Source organism: Microtus pennsylvanicus, chromosome 10 (genome assembly GCF_037038515.1).
Source record: "Microtus pennsylvanicus isolate mMicPen1 chromosome 10, mMicPen1.hap1, whole genome shotgun sequence".
NCBI lineage: Eukaryota > Metazoa > Chordata > Mammalia > Rodentia > Cricetidae > Microtus > Microtus pennsylvanicus.
Window position 1 is genome coordinate 55,268,991 of NC_134588.1, and position 22,434 is coordinate 55,291,424.

At 40.3% G+C, this 22,434-nt stretch overlaps 1 protein-coding gene across 5 annotated transcripts in view; it reads right to left on the reverse strand.

The window, feature by feature from the left end:
* Positions 1-22,434, reverse strand: part of Dnm3 (dynamin 3) — a 471,739-nt gene that overhangs the window by 342,390 nt on the left and 106,915 nt on the right. For all 5 annotated transcript variants that reach the window (XM_075988409.1, XM_075988405.1, XM_075988406.1 and 2 more), the window contains exons 3-4: positions 2,824-2,973; positions 1,595-1,798 (exon numbers count right to left, since the gene is read on the reverse strand). In XM_075988409.1, coding sequence (XP_075844524.1) covers positions 1,595-1,798; positions 2,824-2,973 — 354 coding nt within the window. The remainder of the gene's footprint in view (positions 1-1,594; positions 1,799-2,823; positions 2,974-22,434) is intronic.

Genomic DNA, 22,434 nt, shown 5'->3' on the forward strand with positions numbered 1-22,434 from the left:
ATCATTGTACTCATGAAACCAAGAGCAGGATGCTATCTGTAAAATATAAAAATAACATTCATAAAATAAGAAAGTGCTCTTCGAACTTCAAAAATTTTAGCATAAATGAAAAATTAGAGGTTAGAATCTAGTTGCTAAATCATGCAAATATGTAAAACCAAAAATACTGAGAAGTGGATGCTAAAAGAGAAACAGTTCGGACTCTAGAGGGGTTCCCAGGTATCCAAGGAGATGTACCCAGCTTGTTCCTTGAGCAGCTAAAAAGAGGGCACCTGAACTGGCCTTATCCTATAGCCACACTGATGAATATCTTGCATCCATCTGGCGATGGATGGAGATAAAGACAGAGACCCACATTGGAGCACTGGACTGAGCTCCCAAGGTCCAAATGAGGAGCAGAAGGAGAGAGAACATGAGCAAGGAAGTCAGGGCTGCGAGCGGTGTGCCCACCCACTGCGATGGTGGGGCCGATCTAATGGGAACTCACCAAGGCCAGCTGGACTGGGACTGATGGAGCATGTGATCAAACCAAACTCTCTGAACATGGCTGACAAGGAGGGCTGACTGAGAAGCCAAGGACAATGGCACTGGGTTTTGATTCTATTCTATGTACTGGCTTTGTGGGAACCTAATCTGTTTGGATCCTCACCTTCCTAGACCTGGATGGGGGGGGGACCTTGGACTTCCCACAGGGCAGGGAACCCTGACTGCTCTTTGGACTGAAGAGGGAGGAGGAGGGAAGAGGGGGGAGGGGGAGAAAAATGGGAGGAGGGGAGGGGGTGAAAATTTGTAGTAATAATAATAATAAAATTTTAAAATAAGAGAAACAGTTCGAAAGGAGAGAATAAGAAATAGTAAAAAATAAAAATGAAGAGAACAAATAAATACGGGCAATTAATCATAACAAAAGCTGGAAGTACTGGAGTTGAGGACCATACACTTCCGTGCTGAGAGCACACAGCTGAGAGGTTTTGTTTATTTCTTTACACACACACACACACACACACACACACACACACACACACCCCAAGGTATTCCAATAAGGTCTTTGAAGAAAGGTTGTCATTTCTTAACTCAGAGAAAGGGAAAATTAAAACATCATCAGAAGGAAGAGATGTTTCAGGATTCCGACATACAAATAACAAAAAAGTCCCTGATTTATTTATATCAAATAAATACAGACTGGATAATGTATGTTTGCTTTTTAAACTTTTCCTATTTTCAAAAAATAGTAAACAAAAGATAATAGAAAGTATTTTTATTGTGACATTTGAGTAACTCCTATATTAACTAAGTAAATGGAATTCTGCTAGTGCAGAAATTTATTTTATTAACCTTTAAAACTAAGCACTCAATGAGGTTTGGAAGTGTCTATGTTCTTGGATTTCATTTAAAGACGTTTTTAATCATGTGGCATTTGGCTATAGTCCCTAATTGTTCTTCTTTCAGCACCTGAAATATAAAATATTTACCAACATTGACTTTGTTGAATTTTATGATATTAAGTCATTAGAGTTTGGGCTACCTATAAACACGGCCAAAGATCTTGCCACCTTGCAATGATTCTTTCTCATCATAATGGCCACACACTCACCTTGAGGATCAACTTCTTTAGCTAGCTTCAGTGCATCCGAGTTGGCAAGATCAGTGTTGGCTGGGGTGACAGCCAAGACCAGACAGTTTTCCCTCGTGATGAACTGCATGATCATATCTCTGATCTGATGCTCAATATCTGGGGGCTGGTCTCCCACGGGCACTTTCGTTATTCCAGGTAAGTCGATAAGCGTTAGATTTAACACTGCGTGGGGAAGAATGGGAGAGTCTTACAGATACCTTCAGTCCAAAACATACCCACAAGGTTGTCTAAAGACACCCAGGTGACTGCATCATCTGCCACTTAGCTCAGCTTTACGTGCTGTGTATGTGAATGACTCCATCACAAGTGAGGAGAAGGAAAAGCATTGAATACGAAAAGGGGTTGCTCGTTTTCTCTATTTTTACATGACTGAGCTAAGCCAAATGATCATCTTAACATAATCTGGAAGGCATTGATTTACATGCCTAGCAGTTTGCTGAGAGAGCTGCCATCCCTCACTGTCATAACGAAGCAGCTATAATTAAAACACCGAACAATACATGCATATGCTGTCTGCCTGTCTTGTGCATCGCCTTCAAGTGGTACAAAAATTCTCAGGGTAACAGTTGCCCTTCCCCTTGAGAAGCATCAGATGTTATTTGCAGAAGATTAGCCACTTAGCCTACAGGAAAGATGTGAGCCATTTGTGGAGCTTTGGGTGGAGTGAGTCGGCTGTACCAGCAGTCAGTGGCAAGGTGCTTCCAATCCAACCCGACTACTATCTCCTAGATGAGGGTGGCAAGTCCCTATGGGAATTTATGATGACTGTCTAAGGATAAAAATCACACTTGGATCCTCAGGAGTAAAATTAATAGAAATATAAAATGGCTACAGGGAGATCAACAGGGAAGGATTCAACCACATACCTCTAAAATTTTTTGGCAAAGACTAGAGACAATAAAATAATAATAATAATAATAATAATGTAAGTTTTTATGTGCCCACCTTCTGATTTTTGAAAGTTTAGAAATTTTTAAAAGGCATTTTTCTCAGTTCCCAAGTCAATTATGATGTTATCGGCCCCTCCTGCTGCTCTCTAAATAGTCTTAGCTCTTTGAATTGTACCAGAGGTTCCAAGACCCAAACAGCCCAGAGGCCCAAACTGTTTGCATGTCCTATAATGAATGGGAATTTTTCTAGGGAAAATTTTTTGAGGAGAATAATTCAAATTTAAACATTATACTTACCGTGTGGAGAGTAGACTCGTAGGTTGATGGGTATAGGGGAAATACCCTTATTCATTCCTGTCACTCGGTCTGTTTCTGCTTCAATCTCATGGCGAACTTCATCAAAATCTGTAAATTTTTTTCCTTTGCAATGCAGAAACTCAGCATATTCTAAAACAAACAAAAAACAAAGAAATTCATACACTTATGTTAGGATTACATCAAGGAACCAATATCTTATGTAAGAATAAATCAAATTACCAATGTTGTTCCTCAGATATCAAAACAACTTAGCAATTCTAATACTGATGATTCTCTAAAAATATCAAATTTTCTATGTTTCAGATAAGAATTAAGTTCTAGAAATGTCTTTAAGCCAACAAGCCTACCAAATGATAAAACAAACAAAAAAAGGTACCCCGGTATTAAAGACTGTAGGTCTGGGGTATGCACACACCCACCTACTAACACTGCACTCTTCTCCTTTTTCAGCATCACCACCTTGTTAAGATGGAACGCTCTGCCATGCAAGCACATCTTCAGAAGCTAGGGAACTTGGAAAGAGTATTTGCTTAACTCTTTTTAAATGCAGGGTTTTAGATTTAGCAACAAACTATTCAAAATATCATATAAACTTGCATAAGTAGAAATTTTCTCAAGAAAAAAAGAGATAAAGTATTAGATCAAAACTATTTGCCTGCATTTAAAAATTACTATATAGGCAGAAGAAAGAATCTTAAAATAACTATAAAATAACAAAAAAGTGGAGAAATTGTTTGGTTAATTGGTTGATTGGCATTTTGTCTTTGTTTCTGTATTTATTTATTTATTTATTTATTTATGTATTGAGGCAATGTCTGGCTATATAGTCCCGGCTGGTCTGGAATTTGCTATGTAGCCCAGACTGGTCTCAAACTACTGCCTTGGCCTCCTAAGTACTTGAGTTAGAAGAGGCATACCACTACCGCCTAGCTGCTACACTATCAAATTAGATGCCCACTTCTAGAGATATCTATGAAAACAAAACTTTACAGTAGTCATACTAGCAAACAATTTTTGGCAGACATTTTGATTTCTCCAAACTGAAGAACTGCTCCATCAAACATACAGTAAGGATGAGCACCTTGGTCCCAATGGATAGTGAGGCAAGGACCAGCAGTCTTTCCAAATTCCTAGCCAAAGACATTGAAAATTCACCCAAGAAAATCAGCCACAGCCAAGGGATGTATTGTTTTAGAGCGCGGCTCCTCTTCATCAGCACCTTAGCGATGATTTGAGGAGCACAGATTACACCACCAAGTTAACACAGGCTTGGTGGAGGAGGTGTTGTCCACACTCTAAATGCTAGGACATGCAGAGATGGAGAAGTGGGAAAGGGCTGAAGGTGGAGTAGAAACAGAGTACTTAAGAGTGGGAAGAATTTCATGCCATACAGGAAGAAGAAAGAAATCTGAATCTTAATTAACACCAAACCCCTGGCAGAAATTTCTGCTTGGACCCATTCACTGATGGCGAACTAAATATTTGACCTCTTATTTGAGGGTTGAAAAATCAATTTTAATAGGAAAAATAACTCTTTATGCTGACAGAATATCAACTTCCTTATCTTATTCCATTGCTTCCACCATTGCCTTCTAGTGCTGCATAAACAATGGTCTAGCAAACGAAAAGACCAGGAATTAATCTGAGTGTCCACATTCGGAGGTCACCGCCTTCCTGAGAATCCTGTCACCTGCCCTTGCTTCTCTGACCACTGCTCCAGTCTTCTGCCAGCAGCCAAGCATCTTCTAGCTCCACCCAGCAATGGGAATGAAAAGGACAAAGACTCCTGAAGCAGACTGGAGTTCTGCTTCAAGGCACCAATGTTCTGAAATGACCTAGCTTTCCAAACGTTTAAGTGACAGTCACAGACTAGCGGAATTGCTGTCTTTCCTATCAAGATACACAGACAGTTTCTTCCTTCTTCTTAGGTTCTCCATACAACAACCAGTGCCATTCTTTGCGATATATTGAGCAAACTCTGGTGGCCCATTCTTTTGAAGCTGCTGTACACACAATATTAGTTCATCAGACTTCAGGGGTCTGCCGTAGAGAGATCACTTCAATATCTGGCCTGTTTTTCCTATAGTTTTACTCTACCACCTACCTTTGGTTTCATAATATAATTCACCAGAAGATGGGTCCTTCATTTTATTATCCATTCAACTAGCCAGAATGTGAGGGTTCAAAAGTAAGTATAAGGCCAATGTACAGGGAAAAAAAGTAATCAGATCAAAAGAATAAAAAAATTAATATTATTAGAAAGGGCTCAGGATCTAGCTCAGTGATGTGTATGGATGTTGAGCAAGGCAGGGCCCTGAATTTGATCCCCAAACACAGTGGAGAAGTGGGAAGGAAGTGAATTAAAAAGAAATACAACTGCTTATTTCCAGGTGAATATGGTCCACTGAAGATGGACCCAAGGACTGGCAGCTATCTCAATTACTATTGTCAGAAAGTTCATAGCTTCTCTGATGCGGCCACATTCTCACCTGTTAATAAACTTGAGCAGGATAACTGGTCACATGCAGAGAATAAATGGCTGGATGAGTGTTTGGCCCTAAATGGGAAAACTATCTCACACCTGTAAGACCGAGGGCATGTCACAGAAATCAGGGAGGAAAGTCCGTAAGAGCTGGAGGCCTGGGAAGTTCTTAAAAAGCACTGTCTTCCATGGAGGAAATCCAGAGAATCGTTAGGTCATATTTAGAAAACCTGTTCTCCACAAAATTGGAAAACTTAAAAAAAAATGGAGAATTTTCTGGATAAATAACACTTATTAAAATTAAATTAAGACCAGTTAAGCAAATTAAATAGACCTATAACTGCTAAAGAAATAGAAACAGTCATCAAAAGTCTCCCAAACAAAAGAAAGCCCATGACCAGATGGTTTCATCACAAAATTCTAAAAGACTTTCAAAGAAAAACTAATACCAATACTCCTCAAATTATTCCACACAATGGAAACAGAAAGAACAGAAACATCATCTTTTTATGAGGCTACAATTATCCTGATACCCAAACCACACAAAGACATTACTAAGAAAGACAATTACAGACCAAACTCACTCATGAACATTGATGCAAAAATGCTCAATAAAATACTGGCAAACTGAATCCAAGAACAGATCAGAAAGTCATCCACCATGACCAGAAGGCTTTACCCCAGAGATACAGGGATGATTCAACATATGAAAGTCTGTCAATATAAACCACCATAAAAACAAACTGAAGAAAAAAAACCACATGATTATCTCATTAGATGCTGAAAAAGTCTTCGACAAAACACAGCATCCCTTCATGATAAGGGTCTTGAAGAAAGCAGGGATACAAGGAACATACCTAAACATAATAAAGGCAATATACAACAAGCCAACAGCCAATATCAAACTAAATGGAGAGAACTCAAAGCAATCTCACTAAAACCAGGAGCAAGACAAGTTTGTCCACTCTCTCCATATTTATTCAATATAGTTCCTGAGGTTCTATGTAGAGCAATAAGACAACAAAAGGAGATCAAGGGGATACAGATCGGAAAAGAAGAAGTCAGAACCTCACTATTTGCTGATGATATGATAGTTTACATAAGCAACCCCAGAACTTCTACCAAAGAACTTCTGCAACTCATAAATACCTTCAGTAATGTAGCAGGATACAAGATTAACTCGAAAAAAATCAGTAGCCTTCCTTTACACAGATGATCAATGGGCTGAGAAAGAAATCAGAGAAGTATCACCCTTCCCACTAGCCACAAATAGCATAAAATATTTTGGAGTAACTCTAACCAAACAAATGGAAGACTTGTATGACAAGAACTTTATATCTTTGAAGAAAGAAATTGAAGAAAACACCAGAAAATGGAAAGATCTCCCATGCTCTTGGGTAGGTAGAATTAGCATAGTAAAAAAAAATGGCAATCTTATCAAAAAGCGATATACAAATTCAATACAATGACCATCAAAATTTCACCAAAATTCATTACAGACCTCGAAAAAACAATACTCAACTTCATATGAAAAGGCAAAAAATCCAGGACAGCCAAAACAATCCTCTACAATATAGGAACTTCTGGAGGCATCACAGTCCCTGACTTCAAACCCTACTACAGAGCTACAGTACCGAAAACAGCCTGGTATTGGCATAAAAACAGATAGAAGGATTAATGGAACCAAATTGAAAACTCTGATATTAATCCGCACACCTACGAACACCTGATTTTTGACAAAGAAACAAAAATATAAAGGAGAAAAAAGAAAGCATATTCAACAAATGGTGCCTGCATAACTGGATATCAACATGTAGAAGAATGAAAATAGATCCATATCTATCTTCATGCACAAAACTCAAGTCCAAATGGATCAAAGACCTCAACATAAAGCCAACCACACTGAACCTCAAAGAAGAGAAAGTGGGAAGTACACGTGAACACACTGGCAAAGGAGAGTACTTCCTAAATATAACCCCAATAGCACAGACACTGAGAACAACAATTAATAAATGGGACTTCCTGAAACTGAAAAGCTTCTGTAAATCAAAGGGCATGGTCAACAAGACAAAACAGCAGCCTACAGAATGGGAAAAGATCTTCACCAACCCCACATCAGACAAAGGACTGATCTCCAAAACATAGAGAACTCAAGAAATTGGACATCAAAAGAACAAATAATCCAATACAAAATGGGATACAGACCTATCTAAACAAAGAACTCTCAACAGAGGAATTTAAAGTGACTGAAAGACACCTAAGGAAATCTCAACATCCTTAGCCATCAGAGAAATGCAAATCAAAACAACTCTGAGATTCTATCTTACACCTATAAAACTGTCAAAGATCAAAAACAATGATGACAACTTATGCTGGAGAGGATTGGGGTAAAAGGGAACACTACTGCATTGCTGGTGGGAGTGCCAACTGGTCCAGATCCTTTGGATATCAGTGTGGCAATTTCTCAGAAAATTAGGAAACAACCTACCTCAAGACCCAGCAATACCACTTTTGGGTATATATCCAAAGATACTCAATCATACCACAAGGCCATGTATTCAACTGTGTTCACAGCAGCATTGTTTGTCAAAGCCAGAACCTGGAAACAACCTAGGTGCCCCTTAACTGAAGAATGGATAAGGAAAATGTGGTACTACACAATGGAGAAAAAATTTAATGACATCTTGAAATTTTCAGGCAAATGGATGGATCTAGAAAATATTATATTGAGTGAGGTAACCCAGACCCAGAAAGACAATTACAAAATTATTCACTCATAAGTGGCTTTTAGACATAAAGCTAAGAAAATGCAGCCTACAATTTACAATCTCAGAGAACCTAGACAACAATGAGGACCCTAAGAGAGATATACACGGATCTAAGCTTCACGGGAAGTAGAAAAAGAGAAGATCTTCTAAGTAAATTGGGAGCATGGGGACCATGGGAGCGGGTAGAAGGTGAGGGGGAGAAAGGGAGGGAAAAAAATAAAAGCAGGCTTTTCCATTCACACACATACATGCCCACACACACACACACACACACACACACAAACACAAAAACCACCTATTTCCTGTTACTTTATACCACAATAAATTTTAAGTAAATAAAAATGATTTGAAAAGCACTGTCGTCTGGCTACGACACAGCTGATGGAATCATGAAACACAGCAGTACGCTGACTGCACCAGACCTGCGTGTGGAAGGAGAGCGTAAGAACACAGGGGTTGGTTGAGAAGAAGGGTGTCTTTCGGTGTTTGCGGGGACAAAGAAAGCAAAAAGGATCGAGTATGTTTATAATACATGATGAACTGTGTCAGATTGTCAGTGTTAAATTAATAAGAATGTAATGACAAAATGTGAGGAACACAAACGGGGGTTTCCTTTGTTGCCACTAGATGGCACCTACTTACTGTCTCGGCAGGGACCTAACTGATGTCCTTCAAGAAGATGGCCAAGCTGACGAGATTTTCAATTAGATTTCAATTAGCTCCTGGACTCCTGAAGACACTTTTATCCTGGAACTTGGAGAGTCTACGCGTGCAGAATCATCGGAAACCTCTGCGTCCCACAAATGGATTTGGGAATGTCTTTATTTACTTAATTATTTGGTAAATCGTCGTCAAAATCTACTTGAAGAAACTAGGGCTTAATAGAGGACAAGAAAAGTCTCGTGGCTCACAAGGTTAATATTTAATTAAGTTCCAAAGCAGCAATGTGTGCATGCCAGATGATAAGGGTGGTAGAGACAATAAAATGGCAGGGGCGCCAGAGAATGTGGGACATTTTGGAGTAGGGTTCATTTGAGTAAGGCGTCTTTGATATGATAAAGCATGCTGGGCTTGCTGAGGTATGAGAAGGCCAATATGGCTGGAGATAGGGACAGGCTTGGATGATGAAGAGCCATTTTATGGACTTTTATTTTCACCCCAGTGATGCGGTAGACTACAGAGGGCACGGTTAGAAAGAAAACACAAGGCATTTGAAATGCTTATTAACACTGCCTGCTGTGGTATGGACAGACAATGGGGAGCCAGAGGAAGTGGATGCTAGAATATTCCAAGTCATAGCTGAAGGGGCTTGAAGCAGAGGCGCCGAAGTGAGGTGTTAAGAAATGGTTGAATTCTAATATACTTAGAAGGAAAAAGAAATAGGATCTGATCTGCTAATGGGTTTACAAGCAGGGCTGCGGGGAGAGGTGGCAACAATAGCTTCATGGGATTCAACCTCAGAAATCAGAATAATTCTGAAGTAGAAGAGACTGAGAGAAAGGGGTTGTGACAGGGTGCGGGAGGAGGCAGGAGGCAGGAGTTTGGGTGGAGACTTACTGAGTTGCACACCCAGCCCAGCACAGGAACACCCGCTCCAGCCACGTGTTATTTATACCAAGGCTGTCAGTTCTGTTTAATCTAATGTGTGTCGACTCTGCAAACTTTCCAGAAGATGGCGGTCAAGTGCTTGCAGGGGGAAAGGGGGGGGGGGGAGGCCTTTTCTAATTAGCACGAAAATGCCTCTGGGGCTTCATTCCTGGAGTCTTCCATGCAGGGAGAAGTCTGAGCTGGATAAATATACATATACATATATATTAGGAACTTGTTACATTGGGAAAGCCCTGAGAGAGCAAAGGCTCAGCACACTGGGCCCAGGTGTGGTAATCAGGAAACGAGACGGTGAGGTGAGAGAAAACTGGAGAGGTGAGATCAAGTCCCGGAAGGAGAACTTCCTGAAGGAAGTAGACTTTGCACTCAGCCCTTCAAGAAAGTGGAGAAAGTGAGAGAAAGGCATGGAGAAAGGGATGGATGGAGGAAACAGGATTACAGAAAACTGAGAAGCCAGAACATAGAGACGATGATCAGCTAAGCTTTTAAGGAGTTGTGTGGTAAAAGAGAGAGTGGCCTGGCAGGACGGCTGGGGCAGAAGGTGAAGTCAGGAGAGCTCTTTGTAACACAAGCAAACTGACAGCGTGTAATTCAGCCTTACAGGAAAGGTGAGGAGGTGAGCATGAGAAGAGACAGGTGCTGAAGCCGAGACAAGCGGAGGGCAGAGGGAAAAACACAAGCCCATCAGCATGGTGGAGCAGGCAGGAAACAGGAGAGGTTGGAGTGAAGGTGTTGGCTGTGTGGCATCCACCTGTGACCGGGAGAGCTTGTCCTGCTTGCCTGAAGTCAAGGACTTTAAAAACATTCCTGGGGTCAGCAATAAGGGTCAGTGCCACCAAGGCTGACGACCAGAATATGACCCTGGAATTCACGTGGTAGAAGGAAAGCACCTACTCCCACAAATTATCCTCTGACCTACACACACACACACACACACACACACACACAAATAAATGTATTTTCTTTTTAATGGACTAGAGAGATGGCTCAGTGGTTAAGAACACACGTTGCTCTTGCAGAGAACCAGGGTTCACCTCCCAGCTTACACATGGCAACTCAATTATCTGTGACTATAGTCCCGAGGGATTCAGTGCCCCTTTCTGGCCTTAACAGTCATTGGTGTTGCACATACATACATGCAGACAAAACCCTCATAGACATAGAATAAAAATAAATCTTAAAAATTAAATAAACTAAATTATGTCTACATATATTTTCATTGGTTATTATTTGTACATATATTATTTCTACAATATAAATTACAGAGAGAGGGAAGAGAGAGACAGACAGAGAGAGAGAGAGAGAGAGAGAGAGAGAGAGAGAGAGAGAGAGAGAGCGCATACCAGCCAGCCATAGAAGGGTTCTAAAAGGGTTTAAGGGTTTTTTTAAAAAAAAAAAATTACCATAGCAAGAATGTCAATTTGTACTTAACCTGACCTATAGAAATCTCTGGGCTCAGATCTGCCTAGCATTCTAGGTGCTTACAACACACTTAATTTTCCTGTGGAGCCAAACCTTGCAAGATGGGAAAGAATTGATGCTTTACAGTTTGGAATATTCAGTTAAAACGAGCAGGCCTGAGTTGTCGGAGAGAAGCTGTCTATAATCCATCTTCTACTTCAGTCAGAGACTCACAGGTCGACATCCCTTCGTATACCCCATGGTGAGGGTTGTCAGATACACTTCCCACCTTCTTATTAGAAAAACCATGGTTCCCATGACTGCAGTTCATAGCCATGGGCTGAGTTCACCTAGCAGCAACTCCGGTTGCTCCGTCTTTTAAGGGATGTGTTCACCTAGCAGGCAGACCACTGGTGAGTGGAAAGCAGAGGCGGTGAGAGCGTTTTCGTACACTTGCCCACTGACGCTAGGAAAGGGGAATGTCAGCCAGCATAAAATGTCACAAATCCCAAGTAAATTCTCGTGAGTAATGCAAAGTCTAAAATGTTTACCTCCCTGCTATCCAACACACAAGTATGTGAAAAGCTCAGAGAGGGTTATCACCAAACTATTGCACCGCTCAGGGAAAGAAGGTTTGTAATGAGTCTGGGCATGAAGGAAATTCTAACTCTGAGCCGGAGCTAAACTCCATAGAACAGGTTATTGAGCCACTGAACAGAGAGACTTTAGGGACCTGGCAAAAGTGTGCCTTCTGCAACTTTTGTATACAATGGTAAACTCTTTTGCTTGGAGATCTACAAGGCACAATCTCATTTTTGTGATTTTTGAGATGCATTCTTTCTCAAAGAAAAGCAGAGTTCCCAGTGATGAGCTCTCCGGCTCCATCCGCAGTGTTCTATTCACTCCAAAGGCTGTTACACAAACGGTCTTTTTCTCCAACAATGCCAGGATCGATCTGAACAGACAGTGCATTCAGCATCTTAGCCATGAGCTACATAAAAGATGAAGGCTGTATGCACATGAGCCTGAGACTCCTGGACACACCATGCAATTCTAACTTGGGGCTGTATAGCCTGCCTCACAGAAATTCTCATTGCATCTTCAGTTTCCCAGAGTGGTACCCTTAGCTTTAAATACCGGTCCTGTTTCCTGAATGCGAGAGGAGCCTGTCCTGGAGCAACGATAAGATATGCTTCAGAGCGTACGATGATAATCATGGGAAGAGTATTCTCAGAAACAGAGCGATGGCTCTTTTACTTCTAGTTCCCTGTGCAACAATTAGCACTGTCATTTTGACTGAAAATGAAAAAAACAAATGATGCTAGGTTAAACAGCTGACAAGTTGTGTGGGGGAAGAAGGAGATGGTTTATGCCTGGGCACTGGTCCAATCATCCGAGAGAAGCACAGCATGACCGTAAGAAATGAAATGTTTCCAATAGGCCCCTTCCATGGGGAAAACATGTGTATGTTTCAATTACTCAAGGTTAACTAACAGGCAGCAATTATGGAGACCCGGTACACAAGCTCTCAGCAATCCTTATTCTGAAAACTATGGTCCTTGGGATTCTATCTGTGGCCTTAGTTTTGAAGTATTCTGATTACACAGTTTTATGAGGAAAGGATGCCGATGAAAATAGAATGGGTGCATCACATACGCTAGAAACAGTCACAAGACAATCAGCATGATTTTCTGGATGTAAAGACTACCTTTGTATGACTATACTTTCAAACATATTTCTTCAAAGGCAGAGGCCACATTGTATGCCTCTGTCCTTCCCTAATGCCTAGCGTAGTTAGTGAACATCCGCAGAATTCCTCCTCCGTTAAAGAAAGCTGCTTTGCATGGACCACTGAGAAATGGCAGTTTTAAAAAGGAACGTTTTTACCCAGGCTAGAATGCTGAGTTAATTAGGTGAGTAGAACCCAGACACGAAGCAAAACTCAACTGTATTTCTGAGGTAAACAAAGAAAAGTTTAGCATGGGTGAGGGGAGTCTAAAGATGCAAAAGTACCTCAGAGAGCCATTAATGGGTGAAAACCAAAGTTCCAAAATAGAAGGATTTAAATCAGTGGTGCAGGGCGGGAGTAAGGAGAGCCAAGCTTTCAGAGAAGGTAAGTCTCAACCAAGAGAGAACCAGGGATCAGACACAGAGGACTAGGGTGCAGTATCCAGAGCCTACTACTCTAAGGGGGCAAGTAGGAAATCAAATCAGAACTCAGGATCTGAAGTGAGCCAGATGGTGCCAGGGAGAAAATCGAGATGTGAATTCAGTCGTGAGAGGCAAGGCTGAACCAAAGCCAGGTGAATAGCATTCAGGCTCAAGATTAGTTACAGTGCCACCTCGAGACTCAGTTGTCTCCTTGCCAGCTGTGTTTCCTAAGGGTCAGCTGGATCTAGAGCCTGGGTGGGGCTAAGTCAGCATGTCGGGGCTCAGTGTCTCTGCAGACACAGGTAAGGGACTGCTGCGGAATATCACTTCTCAATTATGCGAAGCTACAGGCTAATAATCTGCAGCTTATTCTTACATAGGTGGGGTTAGCGCTACGCCCCTCGCAAGGAAGCTTTACAAATGAAACAGAAATCAACTCTATTTCCTACTTCTATTATTCATGAGAAGCACAGGAGCTAAACCAACTTCCAAATACTAAAACCGGAAGCAGCACACCAAGGAATGTGGTGATCATTGCCAGGTTTAACATCAGACTGGACTGTCCCCTTTTCCCCCAGACATTCTCTTCCCCTGACTCTATTCTTCCCACTCGGCCTGTCTGGTGACTAATCCAGATCCTTGCCACATCTCACACTCTTGTGTCCTTCCTGCTTTAAGACAGCAGCTCCCAGGCTTCTCTCTTGAACTTCTTCTCACCTGTACTGTCGCCATTACTGTCCTTCCTCCAGGTGATCTCATCTAATCTCAGGGCCTTGAAAACGTATACATGACACACCCATGCATAGACATACATGTGTGTGTACTTGTATGGATACATATGTATATGTGTGCCCTAAATTCATTTCTCCAGCCTCAGTTCTCCCTTGACTTCCATACTTTTCTGTGTCTAATTTTAAGGCTTGGCCTTTTCCACTGGACTAATAGACTTCTAACAATGATCCCACATAAAACTCAATTCCTGACTCCCATTGCCCCAACCCCTCATCATTCATGGGTTGCTCTCCAGCCAACCTCTGAATATGTCCACATCTGAGTCACTATGAGATCCATGCTTGCATTCCTTCTCCTCAGCTCTTTCCCAAATACTTTCTCATCTCCCCTGGCCACCAAGCTTCTAAGGCCACTCCTCCTCCCTCCTGGACTGTCATTCAGGAAGTCTAATTGGTTTTCCTGGGTCCCACTCCTCTTCCACTTGATCCATTCTCAACCCAGCATCTGGAGATCAGGGACTCTTCTCCAAGTTCTGCTTCAAGAATGTTCTCCCTCCAGACCTATGCACACGTGGTTCCTTTCTGTCATTTGTTTCTCATCCAAAACATTAATGCTTTAGACAGGCTTCCCTGGCCAGGCTACATGAAGTCACACTCCATCACTTTACCCAACAGATTCTCTTGGTACACATGGTCATTATGTGAAGTGGTTTTGTTGATGTGTCTGTTCACTTTTATTTGGTGTCTTCGTCTGCTACAATATAAGCTCCATGAAAACTAGAAACATTATTGGTCTTACCTGCAGTCATCCCCCAGTGGTACCAGTAAACTATATCTACTGTATAATCTGGATATATTTGTTGGATTGAGAATAAACAAGGTAAAAACAGTGAGCAAATCAACAAATGTGAGACAAGGCTTGAGGTTTGTAAATGGGAAAACAGTCTTAAATGCGGCTTCTGGTATATTAAGATTGAGTTATTTTTTAAATATCCAAGTAAACTTTTAAATAATCCGTTAGAAATAGGAGTTGGCATTTTAGCCCAAGAGCCATAACTGTGGGAGCCACAGATGAACTGAAGTCATAGAGTGTCAAGGTTGTCAATGGGAGAATAGGAAATGACACCAGAAGCGTCTTGGGCAGGTGCAACCATCAAGGTCAGATCCTGTGTTTTCAAAGATGATGGAGGGGTCAAATAGGAAGACAAGCAATATTTGTCACCATGGAAATCTAAAACATAGAGTAAACTTCAGGAAGAGAATATTCAGTTGTTCTGAAAGATGCTGAAAAGAGAAAACCAGTTCACATTATCATTGGAACTGATTTTAAAGTGGACACGGATTGTTTAGTCTCCAGCAATAATAAGCAATGTTCTATGCATAATCTAAGTATTTATTGTTATTTCAGTGACTTCTGTGATAAAATACTTTGTCTAATTCTCTGCTTTTTATTCCCCTATGCCTTTTCCCTTGTTGCCAAGTTTATAGCCATGGGTTCTTGCAATTTCCAATGCTTTGCAGTTTTTAAGACTGAATTATTTCTATTTTCTGCACAATGACTGATTTACTTGCGTGTGGATAAGCTCACCATGAAAGTGTAGTGCCCACAGAGGTCAGAACAGATCACTGGGTCCCCTGGAACTGGAATTATAGGTCTCAATCTGTCATATGGGTGCTGGAAACCAAACTCCAGTCCTCTACAAGAGCAGCCAGTGCTCTTAATTATCGAGCCATTCCTCAAGACATAATGCTTTGGTTTTTAAGCCCTATTCCCATTTTTATCTCTGTTTTATTCTACACCGAAAAAGCTAACACAAAGCATGTGACCCGAGTCTAAAAGAAGACCAGAAGAGCACAAAGGAAGGCCAGTGCCCCAGAATCTGTGAGATTTAAAATGTAGACTATGTTGTGTCGATTCTGGTTCCCTATGGATCTTACCTCTTCTTCCTGATCATCAGTTAAATTTCAAAACTGGAAACATCAAAAGGAAGGTGCTGAGGGACTGAGTTACTCCAGTCCCATCTGTGAATAACCAAATGTGCAAATTCAGAAGCAGCAAATGAGTCAATGCAGCTCCCTAACAACAGAGAATAACCTACTGGGTAAAGATTTGTGGAGTGATTAAAAGAGAAATAAGAATGTCCTAAAAATGAGTCTGATTTTTAGACAGAAAATACAACAGAAATTATGTTTGTAAAGTAAAAGTATCATCTCAGCACAAAGTCCTAGATGCAAGAAGTCAATTTAATAAATGAGATCAAGTACTAGTCAACCAGAGACATAAGTTTATAACTATGCAATCAAAACCACTGTCAAAGAAAATGAGGAAGAGTGTGCAGTGCTGGCATACAGAAATTAAGATAGTCTTACTATGTAGCCTTGGCTGGAACTCAGAGAGTCACCTGTCTCTGCTCCCTGAGTACTAGAATTGAAGGAATACACTACCATGCCTAGAAGTTGCCCTCTCTCTCTCTCTCTCTCTCTCTCTCTCTCTCTCTCTCTCTCTCTCTCTCTCTCACACACACACACACACACACACACACACAATTTTTCTATTTTATACACAGGTTGACAGCATTCCATCTAAATAACTATAGATCTTCAGTATACTTAACAAGATCCTCAAATACCTTTAGGATAAATTCTTGGGAGTTATTGTTAGCTGAAAAGACAGCCAAGTTGATTTTTGTGAATGTTGTGAGGTTGTTGGTAGAAGTTCATTTTTTGCATGTAAATGTCTTTTTTCTGCATCATTTATTGAAAAAATTACCCTATCTCCTTTGTACCTTCATAGCATAGCAGCTAGCTACATCTGTCTAAGTACATTTAACTCTATTCCCTTTAACCTATGTATCCATCTGCAAATGTCATACTACTGATTATTATAGCTTTATTGGTCTTGGAATCAATTATTATTTCTTCAACTTTACTGTTGTTTTACAAAGTTTTTTCAGCTAATTTGCATTTTCAAATGAATTTTAGAATCATCCTCTCAGTTTTTATGAAAACAAATTTTAAATTTTTACCCATAAGGACACTCAGATTTTTTTTTTCTTCTCTGGCCTAAGCTACACACACACATATGGATGTGTGTGTGTGCGTGTGTGTGTGTGTGTACAGAGAGAGAGTAAGTGAGAGAGAGAGAGAGAGAGCATGGTTAGCTAAAATAATAAAAGAGTTTTTTGACAAAAGCTTGCTTTAAAAGATACATTGAATTTTAAAAATATCCTAGTCTGTAGAAGTAGCTTCATTGGTAGCGTGTGCTGGCTTAGCATGCGTGAAGCTCTGAGTTTAGCTGTAACCATCACGTGAACGGTGTGGTGGCACAGGCCAATGATACTAGCTCTGGGAAGTGGAAGCAGGAAAATCAGCATGCCAAAATTGTCTTTAGCCACATAGAGAATTTGAGGCTAGCCTGTGCTACATAAGACTCTGCATCCCAAAGGAAACCTAGAGATCCTTATACTTCCTCTAAACTCTGTCTTAGTAGAGCTGTCACGTCAGTATTGTTGGGAGTCTTACAAAAATATATATCATCAATTATGCCCCATATAATATCTAGCTAGTCAAGGTAAGATACCTTGATAATGAGAGTACTTTTTTGTAAGAAAAAAACTCCAAAAGAATAAAAATATTTTATCTTGTAAATTCTTGAGCATATTTGAATTGACTGAATAAAATTAAAATGCAAAACACTTATTTTGACAAGTATCTTTGTTTCATAAATGGCAAAATTATCTGTGACTCAGATCATAAATTCTACTGAACCATTTCTTGAAAGGTTTTGTTAAATAAAATGAAAAGCTAAGAATTGGCAAAGATTAAAGAAAGCTCAGTGGGACCTATCTATTAATATACAAAATATCTAAATAGAAATAAATAAATTTATAACATTATAAAGTCTCCCTCACATGGTCATTGGGGCTTTTTTGTTCCTGTTTTGTTTTGTTGGTTTTATTATTATTCTTATTCCAAGACATTCTTGCAAAAACACACAGTATTTAACACAACCATATATACTCCATCATCAGGTTAGTTGCTGCTAGTGACACCAATGAGGCACCAACAGGGGAGAGCAAATTGAAGCCAAGATCTGACATTTGTGTTACTGTTTTCCAATGCAGCTTGCATGGATATTTGTCCTTAGCTATTACGCTCACCAGTTTTCTTGATGGAAATTTAGTAGAAAGTCTATAAGTTTACTCAGCTCTTTTAAAGGAGATCCCAGCATGGAAAGTAATCAATAACTTTTGCATAATACAAAAAAATATGGGAGTTGAGGAAAAAAGATAAAGAGAAGGGCACTTAACCTGGAAAGTCTGTAGAAACTATGTCTTGGGATGAAATGGCACCTCAATACATAAACAGCTCTTGAAAATGACCCAAGTTTGGTTCCCAGCACCCACATCAGACAGCTCACAGATTCCTGTAATTCTAGCTCCAAGGGCTCAGACACACCCTCCAGCCTCTGCATGAACCAGTACAAAGGCAAACACATGCTTACACATATATTCATAGAAAGAAATAGAATGTTTTAATGTGCATCTTATGGGTAATAATGAAAAAGATAATAACAATGTAGTAGCTGCCCAGTCATCTAGATATGACATCATATGAAAAACTCATTTGGAGATACTCTCTATTACACAATGACTATTATTTAATACTAGCATTGTCTTTCTCCCAACTATAAGTTGATACATACATAAATCATTCCTAAACAAAAATAGGTTTCCCCTTCCTCATAGAGTCAGTCAAGCCTAAACTGTATTCTACAGTGACTCGGGCTCATGAGTCACAATCATAGAGTCAACCTCATGATTGTGGATGCTGTTTCTTCATCATGCAATCTGGGAAGTCATTTCAACTTCTACAGGTCTCAGTTCCTCTCTGGGAAAACCAATGTTTCTTTTCTCGGTCGCTGTTAAGTACAAGAGAACAGCTATGTCCCCTTCAGGTACTGAAGCTACCCAGTGACGAGTGACATGACCTCAACCAATTTATAATGAACAAGTGACGACATTTAAGAAGTCCCTAGCTCAAAAAGGAAACTGCAAACACACATGTAAGGATCTAAATAGCAAATGATTTGATCGCAGGGAGATTGCAGGTTCAAGAGAGTGGTCCAAGATTTCAAGGTGAACATCTGGTTCTCAGGTGCAAGGCACTCCTCTCCACATCCTGTGATCTACACTCCCTCATGCTCCACCATCCTTAGCTTCCAGTCTCATCTCTCCACACTCTGCTCTCCACTGCTGCTTCTTTCCTCTGCCCTCAAACCATGGCATTTACAGATGAGGGGGAGTCACACGGCCCAGCCTCTATGCCGTGTCACGTTTCTAGGATAATGGATGACTGAGCCAAGGCCCTTAGCACTTTTCACCACACACACAAAAGTACAAACTTGCATTTACTAAAAACTTTGCAAATAATTTCAGGGTCTTTACAGAAAATGTCATTCCAACAGCTTCCCCGCAGGGCCATAATCATCATGGTTATAACCTGTGCCTACCCAAAACTAATGCAGCAAGGGTCCACTCATACGCTGCCTTCATTAAAACCCTTTCATCACTCCACTACGGGAAATGCTTTTCTGTTGTTAATATTTTAGGGCACTGTGAATACATTATTTCTGTGATTATATAGGTAGAAACAACCTCAAAAATCCTCTTACAGCCAGTGCTCTCATTTTAAAGAAAAGGAAATTCAATCTAGGAAGCTAAGTAACAAGCTCAAGAATATTCAAGACAATATGCTTACACATGCCACAGATGAGTAGCCAATAGTACATATGTGTCCAGAGAATTGGAACTCTATCTGCTACAGTTTCAACTCAGCATTCCTTCTGCACACAGGAATGACTAAAAGAACAGATGAGACAGTGCCTCCAGGTAAAAACTGAGCTGTTGACTGTTTTTCAAAGACTCTGACATCTTGAATATTCTTTGGGGATTTTCTCTTGATGCACTGAACTTTGTTGTCTCATTCGGAGTGAAATAACACTCTGCAGCAAAACCTTTCCTAAAAGCTTCCTTCTAGAAGTGGCTGCTTCTATGGTCTTGTCATATGCTGTCTCCTCCCCTTCTGGACCAATTGGCTATAGACTAACTAGAAAGTCCCATGAGCATGCTGTGGCTCTCTCTAGTAAGAAGTTTAATATCACAAAAACATGTCCAGCCTTCTAAATCCTGCTCTGCATTTCTGACATGGTTTTGAATTTTTGGTGAGCAGGAAAGCCTTCAATCATACATTGAACTCCTGAGGTTTTCAGAACTCAGACTGTTTCCCGTGCTGTAATATATTCCTTTTAACTGACAACTGAGATGTCCAGCCATAGGAAAATCTGTATCTGCTAAGAAAGTGCAGCTATGAGAGCACAACCCATTCTGAGACACTGAAGAGCTTAGCCAGATTGGACAAAAAAAACCAAATCTGTGATAATTAAACAACAGATTTAATATAGCTCAAGAAAAATTAAAATCACTGCTGTAACTGACAGGTGAATAGTGTAGTGTGGTTTTTTTCTGTGAGTTTCCAAAGTGGAGAGGTTATTTAAAGCTGAAATGGTCCTTACAGGATTTATGGGAACAGAAGAGTCTGGACCAGATGCATGAGGATATACAGAAGAGGGGGAAAGTCAAATGAAGAAGTTGGGTGTCATAACTCATGCCTGTAATCCAACACTTGGGAAGCTGAGGCAAAAGGATTGGAAGTTCAATACCAGTCTGGTTTACACAGAAGAAATCACCTCAACTTCAAGAGAGAAAAGAAAACATTCAATATTATAAATCAATTATTAATAAAATGATAAAGACAAATAGCAAGTGAATTAGGGCAAACCAAATAAAAACTCTGTGTGTGGAATGCATAAATGAAGACACAGAGCATTGTGGAGGAGTGTAAGAGATGGAATGCACCCCTCTTCAGCCATAAATGTTGTGAGATAATGCACATAAATCAATATCTCCCATTTTGTACAAGAATGTAAAAAACTAGGCCATTATTTCTAAATGATCAACATAAACGAAATAGCTGGAGTTTGATGAGCACTTCATTTGATTGCTAGAAGCTGTTAGGAAGAAAGTTTTCTACAGGGAACAAAGCTGAATTGTGACAAAAGCTGCCTGATTCTTCTTTGTTAGAGTCTTAAAAGAAGAAATTGGAAGAGTTAATTGAGGGTCATTAATAAACAATGATAAGGGCAAGTTAGAAAAAATGGTAGTTATAGACACATACATGCAGCATTGCCCTTCACAACCCTGATGTGAATACTTTTGATTTAAAATGCAGTCATTACATAAGATGGAAAGTACTGCATGCAGAAATTCATATTCATCCCAAAGATAATTTAGGGGGTGTTACACAACTTCCCATAAATTGTTCCACTGATCACATTCAAAACAAATATGAATAATTTTATGCATGTTTTCTTTTTCCTTCTCTCTCTCTCTCTCTCTCTCTCTCTCTCTCTCTCTCTCTCTCTCTCTCTCTCTCTCTCTTTTGAGACAGGACATCACCACATTATAGTTCAGCTGGTCTTAAACTCATGGCAATCCTCCTGCCTCAGACTCCTGAGTACTGGGATCACATGCATGAGCTGCCACGCCTAGCTCACTACATTTACTTTTATCTGCAATATTTTAGGTTGGGTTTATTTCTGTGCTTTGTTTTTGTTTCTCCAGTTTCCTCTGGGATTTTTTTCTTTTGTGCAGCATCTCCTTCTGCTCCAGGAACAATCCATTCCTTGTCAGCAAAGACGGCTCCAGTGTGGCAGGGGAGCTCATGCAGGGGTTAACCTGATTAGGAGGGCTGTGAGTTGAGCAGTCCATCCCCCAGTATGTAGTTCACTTGCAGATGTTGACTGACTAGGGAATCTGCAGCCAAGCCTTAAGATCAGCATTATTCTCAACACGTATAAGCATGAATAACAAAAATTCAGCACTCATTTGTGGCCATGAACCTTGCACCCAGCCCCACGGCTTAGCTTGGGCTCACCTACCTACTTCACTATATATCACCAGAATGCCACACACTGCTTCTTAAAGTGACATATGTCAGAGGCTTTTAGGATATGCTTACCCTTGATGTTCAAAGTGAACATGAAAATTTGAACTCTCGACTTGTGTGATTTTGTAGGATTTTCTGGGTCAAGGGAATAATCAACCTTTCAAAGATCACCTCAGGCTACTTAAAGGAAAAACCCTATACATAAAACATTTTTTTAAAAAAGTTATATAAGTCATGGAATAACTTGCCATACATTGTCTCATGTTAATATCCATAAAAATCCTGGGATATTCTTATCCTGGCTAAGCTATAACTTCTGTGCGGCCCAGTTTCCTCCTATGAAAATGAGCATAGTGCTGGTATCTTAAATAGCTAACAAAGCCGAGGTTTCCCAGAAGCATTGTCTTTGCTTTTGTTTCTCTTCTTGTTCCTACAATACAAT